The following is a 9,432-nucleotide window of genomic DNA, read 5'->3' as shown; positions in this document are numbered from 1 at the left end:
TGTTATTTAATATTTATATGTTAGTCAACCGAACCCGTAAAAAACTAGTTGTTTTATAATATACTTTAACAAAGTAACAATACAGCTTAAATGATGTCCAAGCCAAACTCTGAAGTCAGTATGAGTCCCGGTTAAGATAGCACAAACTTGACAGATGAGGCAACGGGACTCTCCAAATTTGAATGGTGGGATGAGTCTTTTAGGAAAAAAAAACAGTGTAACAAAGGTTAAAGTCTAAGGACGCAGCTGTAACATTTGTACGATCATGAACAAAGCCGGGCGGTAAGACCAGAAACACCATTACGATTACGAGATCTAAAACCCCATAAGACATTTCACACGCAAACTTCGTAACAATGCGAAGAGCTTCAGTTCTCGTCTCTTCCTCTGCTCTTTCCAAATCCCTTCTGGCATCCACCGAACAACACACAGCTTCCGCTTACGTCAATTCTTCTCGGAGGTGGCTTTCAACATCCGTACGATCCAAATTCTCCGGCGGATACTCCGGTGCAGCTAAGCTTTCTCTGTCGTTAGGTGCTCTTGCCGCCGCTACCGTTGCTGTATCACGATTGGTGGAACAAGAGGCGTATGCTAAAGAGCGTGTTATTGTACCCAAGGATGTCGTGCTTTACCAGTACGAAGCGTGTGCGTGTCCCTTCTGTAACAAGGTTAAAGGTATCGACTTCTGTTTTTAAAGCTCAAGCTCGGCTCATTAGTTTTTTTTTTTCAACCTCGAGATCGGTTCTGGCTACGCTCGTTTATTGTTTATTAATTTATTTGAGTTTTCGGTTATTTTTATATGTTTTGAGAAAAGTCTTTAATAAGCCAAAGCTCGGCTCGGCTCTGCTGTTCAGTCTGAAGTTAATATACAGTCCATAAGGCTCTAGGAGCTTAAATGATCTTCCCATACAAGGCTAGAGTTTGATAAGTAAACAAGCTTTATTTAGGCTTGGGTTCGATAAGGCTAGGCTTTGTTTCGAGCTTGTTATCGATCTGATTTTGCGTAGCTTGAGAGCGGATCAGCTCGTTTGCAGTGTGAAATTAATAAGCCAAATCTCGGCTTGAGCTCGGCTGTGCAGTGTGAAATTAATATATTGAAGTCCAAAAAAAGTTCAATCTTAAAAATACATGTAAAGAAGATGGTTGTAGTGAAAGTAATGTTTATTACTTGAAGGTATGTCTAATACATAAGCCACTACACCTATATATACACAACTAAACCCTAGCTAACAGCCCATAAAAGGCCCATGGGCTCTATCTAACCAAATGGGCTAAAACCCTAACTAAATACAATTAACACTCCTCCTCAAGTTGGAGCATAGATGTTAATCATGCCCAACTTGTTACAAATAAAATCTATCTGAGCTTTCCGGAGCGGTTTAGTTAGAATGTCTGCTAGCTGAAAATTTGTCTTCACATGAACTGGTTGAATGGAAGGAGGATCAATTTGTGTGCCTACTACCCGATCTCTGATAAGGTGGCAGTCGACCTCAATATGTTTTGTCCTCTCATGAAATACTTGATTCTTGGCTATGTGAATAGCTGACTGATTATCACAGTATAGCCTCATCAAGTCATTAGAAACAACCCCGAGCTCTCTGAGAAGACGACGAACCCATGTCATCTCTGATGTTACATCTGCCATGGCTCTATATTCTGATTCGGCACTCGACCGGGAGACCGTGTGTTGCTTCTTACTCTTCCATGATACAAGGTTTCCCCCAACAAACACACAATATCCGGTGGTAGATCGTCGAGAAATTGGACAACCTGCCCAATCTGCATCTGAGAACCCTGATATTCGACCATCTCCTTCTTCCGTGAAGGCACCTACACGACAATGACCCTGATCAGAGTATAATATGCCCAAGCCAGGTGAGGTCTTAAGATATCTTAAGACACGAAGGGCAGCATCCCAGTGACCGGTGTATGGTGTAGCCATAAATTGGCTCAGAACACTGACAGTAAAGGAGATATCCGGTCGTGTGACGGTTATATAATTAAGTTTACCAACCAGCCGTCTGTATCGCTCAGGATCTTTCATTGGATCTCCTTCCTTTGGGAGGAGTTTCTTTGTAGGAAGCATTGGTGTATCAACAGGTTTACAACCCAGTAAGCCACATTCAGTTAACATATCAAGAACATACTTTCGTTGGGAGAGAAGTATTCCTTGTGGAGAGCGGGATACTTCTATGACAAGGAAATACCTCAGTCGACCTAAGTCGCTTACCTGAAACTGAGACTGAAGAAACTGCTTGAGTTCGGAAATCCCGACCTCGTCATCACCTGTGATTATAATGTCATCCACATAAACAACTACGATAATCCTCTTCCCTTTCTGGTGTCTAAAGAAGACAGAGTGATCGTAGGCACTCCGCGTCATCCCAAACTGTCCCATAACACTAGGGAATCGACCAAACCATGCTCTGGGAGACTGTTTAAGACCATATAGAGAACGACGTAGTCTACAAACTTTCGAGGCCTCCTCCTCAACGACGAACCCTGGGGGCTGCTCCATATATACCTCCTCCTCAAGAACACCATTAAGAAAGGCGTTCTTGACATCAAGCTGGTGGAGCGGCCAATGATTAATGGCAGCAAGAGCGATGCAAATACGGACAGATGGCATTTTAGCAACCGGAGAGAAAGTTTCATCGTAATCAATGCCATATGCCTGAGAATACCCTTTTGCAACCAACCGAGCCTTTAAGCGGTGTAGGGAGCCATCCGGGTGTAGTTTAACCGTAAACACCCAACGACAACCAACAATACGCTTCCCTTTAGGAAGTGTTTCAAGATCCCATGTATGATTGGACTTTAGAGCCCCGATTTCATCTTCCATAGCCTGTCTCCATCCTGGGTGAGCGAGAGCGCTCGTCACATTTTTGGGAATCGAGTAGGAATCAAGGGTAGTGGTGTACGCATGAGTTTCAGGAGATAGGTGGGTGTAGGCAACATAGTCCTGAATTGGGTAACGAGTACATGTCCGGGGTTCCTTGCGAAAGGAAATAGGTATATCGGGAAGTGGGGCACCAGGAAGATCATAAACAGGTGTGTCAGAGGTTGGTGGATCGGGTAACGATGTAGTAGTGAGAGGTGTGGATTGCTCAGATGTAGGCGGAGTATCGGAGGGTATTTCGGGGTCGTGGCCAGGTTGTGAATCAAGAGTCGCTGATGTTTGACCCCTACCCCGCCTAGCATATGTGAAAAGCAGTGGCGGAGATTCTGTCGGTGGGTCAGAATCAGTAGAGATTGGATCGGTAAAAGGAATTGACACAGGAATGGTGGGGATGAAGGGAGATGTGGGTATATCGAGGTCGGGAAACGGGTCAGAAACAGGAGTGGAACACTCGGGAAAGTAAGGAGACTCGTGAAAAGTGACATCGGCACTGGTAAAGTATCGGTGAAGTGATGGGCTATAGCATCGATACCCTTTTTGAACCCGTGAGTAACCAAGAAAGACACAACGAATGGCTCGAGGATCAAGTTTGATGGTTTTTGGACTATGGTCATGAACATAGGCGACACAACCAAATACTTTAGGTGCGAGAGGAAATGGATCATCGTTGGGAAATAGTATAGAAAACGGTGTTTTACCATGAAGAACGGTTGAGGGCATGCGGTTAATCAGATATGTGGCAGTGAGAACGGCATCTCCCCAAAAACGATGAGGAACACGTGATTGGATCATGATTGTGCGAGCAACATCCAATATGTGACGATTTTTGCGTTCGGACACACCATTTTGTTGAGATGTATAAGCACACGATGATTCATGAATAATGCCGTTGGTTTTTAAGTATGAAGAAAAGTCGGTGGAAAAATATTCTTTAGCATTATCAGATCGTAAAGTTTTAATGGTGGTGTTAAATTGGTTTTGAACATAAGCATTAAATTCTCGAAATATGGAAAATACCTCACTACGAGATTTCAATAAATAAACCCAAGTAGTGCGAGAATAGTCATCAATAAAGGTAATAAAATATTCAAAACCCAACGTAGATTTGATAGGGCAAGGACCCCATACATCAGAATGCAACAGTTCAAAACAAGAACTGACTCGATTGGGCATCCTAGGGGGATAGGGACGCCTGGTATGTTTACCAAGTTGACACGACTCACAATGAAAATTAAAAGACGAAAGTGGTAAATCTGGTCGCATTTGCCTCAGAACTGCTGTAGAGGGATGACCTAACCGACAGTGAGCCTCCCTGACAGCGGAATCACATAAGTTTGCTACAGGATGCGAAAACGGGGATATACGATAGAGACCTCCTGATTCAAAACCAGTACCAGTTACCCGATTTGTTCCTAGTTCATGAAAAACGCAGTGAGTTGGGTAAAAGGTCACAGAACAGTTGTTTTGTTTGGTAATCTGACTCACTGAACAAAGACTGGTAGGAAATTTAGGAACAAATAGGATAGAAGACAGTTTTAGGTTTTCCGAGTTACTGATGGATCCTATGCCGAGAACGGGACATGAAGATCCATCGGCAAGACGTACTGGTGCATGGGAAACATTTTGAATACTAGAAAAAATACCCCGATTCCCAGTCATGTGATGTGTGGCTCCAGAATCAATCACCCATGATAAGTCAAGGCTAGAAGGTTTACCTGAATGTGCCGAGCTGGTTTGAGGATGAGGCAACTGGGAGGTAAGAAACCGTTGAATAAGATCATGCTCTTCTTTAGTAAATGTATACATGTATGTATTTTCGCCCATAGTGATACACGAAACTGAAAATTGACTGTGAACAGTAACAAGTGCGGGTGGAGGGCAGGAACAGATTCCGGCGTAAACAGTTACTCGTCGTGAACAGTTAATCCCGGCAGCGAACAGTAATTCCGGCAGAGAACAGTAACTTTCCGGCAGCGAACAGAAATCCCGGCAGTGAACAGTGTTTTCCGGCTTGAACAGTGTTTCCGGCTATGAACAGTACCGGTGAACAGTCTCGCGTGAACAGTGCTCGGACAGAACAACAAGGCAGGAGCTTGTTTCAGATCTGAAGGCTGCTGGTGACGGCTGGTCAGACTCGGGTTCGGGTCAGATCGCGGCTAGGGTTTGGATCGAGAGCCGTAGCTCTGATACCATGTAAAGAAGATGGTTGTAGTGAAAGTAATGTTTATTACTTGAAGGTATGTCTAATACATAAGCCACTACACCTATATATACACAACTAAACCCTAGCTAACAGCCCATAAAAGGCCCATGGGCTCTATCTAACCAAATGGGCTAAAACCCTAACTAAATACAATTAACAATACACAAGGCTCGAGATGTCTAAATGATCTTTCCATACAAGGCTCGAGCTTGATAACTAAACGAGATTTATTTTGGGCTTGAGCTCGGCTTGTTTTGACTTATGATTGCCCAAGCTTGGCTAGTTTCAAGTTCTTTTTTTAAAGCTCAAGCTCGGCCCGTTAGTCGTTTTTCCAAGCTCGAGATGGGTCTGGCTCAGCTCATTTATTGTTTATTTGTATAAGTTTTCGGTTATTTTTATATGTTTTGAGAAAAAAAACTTTAATGAGAGAAATGTTGACTCAAAGAAGTCCAAAAAAGTTCAATCTTAGAAATACATAAGGTTCGAGGAGCCTAAACGATCTTTCCATACAAGGCTTGACTAGCTTGGTACTTAAACAAGCTTTATTTTAGGCTTGTGTTCGATGTGGCTCGGGTCGTTTCGAGCTTTTTATCGATCTGATTTTGAGTAGCTTGAGAGCGGCTCGGCTCGTTTAATCTTAGTGGCAATCGGGTTTGTTTCAAATAAGGTCAGGTTGTGTGGAGTTTAATTGGCTTTGTGTTGCTTTCTCAGCATTCCTGGATTACTATAATATACCATACAAAGTTGTGGAGGTGAATCCATTTGGTAAGAAGGAAATCAAATGGTCTGAGTATAAGAAGATGCCTATATTAATGGTGGACGGTGAACCGCTGGTTGATTCATCAGGTACTTTATTCATATATGAATATGCATAAGTCATGTCGATAATTGTCAACAATAATCAATCAGATTAGATATTGCGCGTATGCACGCTTAGTCAGTTAATTGATTTATCCTTTGAAGACACAATGAGTCTTTCTGGCAGCTATTATTGATCAAATGGAGAAGAAGATTATTCCTGTGAAAGCTTCATCAGTTGTCTCTAATGATGATGAAGAGACCAAGTGGCGCAGGTTTTATTTTTATTCTTAATAAGTTGCTAGACTGTTTAGAGGTGTTGATGGTGCTAAAGTATGGTGTGATCATGTAGGTGGGTTGATGAGCATTTGGTGCATATGCTATCACCAAACATCTACCGGAACACTGCTGAGGCTTTGGAGTCCTTTGACTATATTGCTAACAATGGTAATGTGTGCACGTTTATGCATATAATGCATCTTATGATCATTAAATGTGTTTCATGTTATAGTTAAATGTGTAATAAGTTCTGCTTCTGAACTTGTAGGTAACTTCAGTCTATATGAGAAGTATTCAGTGAAATATGCTGGGGCTGCTGCTATGTATTTTGTGTCGAAGAAACTGAAGAAAAAATACAATATTACTGATGAACGAGCAGCCTTGTATGACGCTGCAGAAACATGGGTTGATGCACTTGATGGTAGAGACTTTCTAGGTATGGTCATTTATGATTTTGTTTTTGTAGTTAACGTTGTGCTAACTTTCAATTCATCAGGTGGTTCCAAGCCTAATTTGGCTGATCTGGCTGTTTTTGGGGTGTTGAGACCTATTCGGCAGTTAAAGTCGGGCAGAGATATGGTGGAGCACACCAGAATTGGTGAGTGGTTCTCTAGAATGGAGAGTGCAGTTGGAGAATCTTCAAGAATAATGGCATGAAATCCTTGTTACAGTCATTGCAAAGAAGTCAAAAGTCAAAGCTAAACAGTAGGCAACAACTTGACCTATGCATTCATATTTGGCAATGCAGTTGCTTTGATTCTGAAGATCATAACACTTGTGCAGGCAGGCATACAATAATATAGATCATGAAGACGATCTACATCGCGGATGGATACAATTTGCAGTAAAACATTCTGGATTTTAACATTTATTATTCATGGAATGGATTCAGTACACCAGCAATGGTGGTTTTGTTAATTTCCTATTCTTTAGACCTGATTTGGAACTAGCTTTTAATTCATTAAGGCGTTCACTGTAAGCTGTTTCGGTATGTAACTTATGTGCACGATCTTCTTTTAAGATAGTAGGCTTAGATGACTTCGTCTCGCTAAAATCAATCAAGCCTTTGCTTCGACAATCACCATTGCAAAGAGTGACTAATCCGACTATGCTGATAATGTATACCAGCTTGGTACAGCGGAATTAGAAATCAAGTTCATGACCCAATTGCAAAAATGCAACATCATCCACTTACTCCAATCCCAGCAAAACCCGCTGAACTCGTGTCCTTGGTGTTATCTGAACCAAACTCATTACGACCTTGGGCTTTGCTACGGCCCAAGAGCAAAAGGACAAATTAATCCGAATATAACAAGCCCCATACCGTTTGTATGTGCATGAAATGCGCCGAAGTGTAACTATTATCTATACTATATATAATGTAGCACTCATGGGCAAATTAAAACACTAGGTTTTTAAGTAATTTACAATATACAAAGCTTTATGTACACCCTATAAAGCATGTAGGAAAGGGGCAAAGTTGCCCATTATAAAATATGTTTTTACTTAAATTCAGTTTGTAACAAAAATAGTTACAATAGTTACAACCTAACTCTTTAACTTTTAACCACATATTTTTATTTAATTTCATTTTTAACTCAACTTCCATCCACGATTTTTAAACGGCCATAATTTTTCATATGTTTATATTTTTTTACAAAAAATTGCACCATAAAAACAAGAATTTTATTCTCTTTAATTTGAGTATGGTATTACTATAGTTTGTTTTTAGTTTAAAAAATTAACATTTTACGTAGTGTCGTTTCTGATCCGGTTTTGATGGTTTTTAAATTAAACCATGAGCCAAACGTAACGTTTTTTTGCCATCGATAACAAAAGTGAAAAATTGAAAATTGAAACTGAACCATTACCAACGGTTTGTGTTTCCCGCTGCATCGCGCGGGCACCCACCTAGTTAGATTAAATAGATCTAATATGTTTTTTAGACAATTTTTTTTTACTTCTCGAGACTTAAACTCAAGATTTTTAGGTATTTAATAGACTCTGTCTCTATCAATTGTGGCAGAGCCACATGTTGACCACCGGGCTTGGCCGAACCCGGTCTTTTTCGATTTTATATATAGCCTATAGTATTGAATTAAAGAGCGAACACATTCTTTTTCAGCGAGCGAACCCTAGTGTCATTTCAAAATTAAAAGTTCGAACGCATGAATAGAAAAATGTAGTTAATTTTTTTTAAAAATGAATATATTTTTTCGAAAATATAAAAAGCTTTAAAAATAGAATGGGTCAATAAGCCTAACTTAATTAGCATTCTTAAACATAACACTATAACACAAAAATAAAAGGTAAACTTGAATGATGCGTAATCAGATGGGTGATGATTTAAGTAATCGGATGGGTGATGATTTAAGTAATCGGATGGGTGACGATTATATAGATGATGCTTTCATTTGTTATATTTTTTTCTAAAATATAAAAGCTTAAAAAAAACTATAAAACTTACTAACAAACATCATAAATAGACAAATAATAATTCACATATAGATTATAAAAAAATGCTCAAAGTTATTTATAGAATGAGTCAATAAGCCAACTCAATTAGCATTATTAAACATAACAGTATAACACCAAAATAAAAGGTAAACATGAATGATGCGTAATCGGATGGGTGACGATTATATTGATGATGCTTTCATTTGTTATATTGAAAACTAGTTTTAGAGCCCGTGTCACACACGGGATAATTCAAATTATAAAATTATAAGTAAAAAAATAATTAAATAGCGTATGTGAAAAAAAATGTATTACATTTATGCTTTCATCTATACAATGTGTACATAAATTGATTTTATTTATAAAAATATATAGATATTATATAAATATAGTGTAAAAGGAAAGTGAATAATTATTGATTGATTACATATATTAGGATATATTAGTTTTGGGGGAAAAAATTTGTAAGAATTAACCAAAACATGACACATGTCCACATTTATTTTACTTTATTAGAATAGGTAGATGAGTTTTTTTTAAGTCATAATTGAGTATGTTATGAATCGTTTTCAAAGTATGAAAACGCGTATGGAACAATTTTAATATGTTATATCTTTTTTATTTAATATGACTTTGTATTTTATTAAATGTTGACGATGTATTTTTGTTGTAATAATTATATTGCATTTTATTTATCTGACCGAATGATTGACCGGACCCGACCCGATACACCTGGGTCCGAAAACTTTGACTCTGAAATCGAGCATCGAAAAATTCCAAACCTATAGGATAAAAT

General features: G+C 39.2%; 1 protein-coding gene across 1 annotated transcript; it reads left to right on the top strand.

Moving 5' to 3' along the window:
* Positions 1-356: 356 nt before the first annotated feature.
* LOC143579321 (uncharacterized) lies at positions 357-7,013 on the top strand. Its single transcript, XM_077062663.1, has 7 exons — positions 357-675; positions 5,814-5,948; positions 6,088-6,175; positions 6,253-6,347; positions 6,448-6,615; positions 6,676-6,884; positions 6,963-7,013. The coding sequence occupies exons 1-6, from the start codon at positions 357-359 to the stop codon at positions 6,834-6,836; spliced, it is 966 nt and encodes a 321-aa protein (XP_076918778.1). The 3' UTR covers positions 6,837-6,884; positions 6,963-7,013.
* Positions 7,014-9,432: the final 2,419 nt, after the last annotated feature.

The sequence above is a fragment of the Bidens hawaiensis genome, unplaced genomic scaffold (assembly GCF_021521415.1).
Source record: "Bidens hawaiensis isolate Kalapana, Puna unplaced genomic scaffold, B.hawaiensis_p1.1 tig00029659_1, whole genome shotgun sequence".
Lineage (NCBI taxonomy): Eukaryota > Viridiplantae > Streptophyta > Magnoliopsida > Asterales > Asteraceae > Bidens > Bidens hawaiensis.
Note: the sequence above shows the minus strand (reverse complement) of the source record. Positions and strands in the feature narration are given on the sequence as shown.

Excerpts from the sequence above, each read along its gene's own strand:
- LOC143579321 (XM_077062663.1), top strand. The coding sequence starts at position 357 with ATGCGAAGAGCTTCAGTTCTCGTCTCTTCCTCTGCTCTTTCCAAATCC. Across the intron at positions 6,176-6,252 it reads GAAGAGACCAAGTGGCGCAG|GTGGGTTGATGAGCATTTGG; the intron begins GTTTTATTTTTA and ends GTGATCATGTAG. Across the intron at positions 6,348-6,447 it reads TGACTATATTGCTAACAATG|GTAACTTCAGTCTATATGAG; the intron begins GTAATGTGTGCA and ends CTGAACTTGTAG.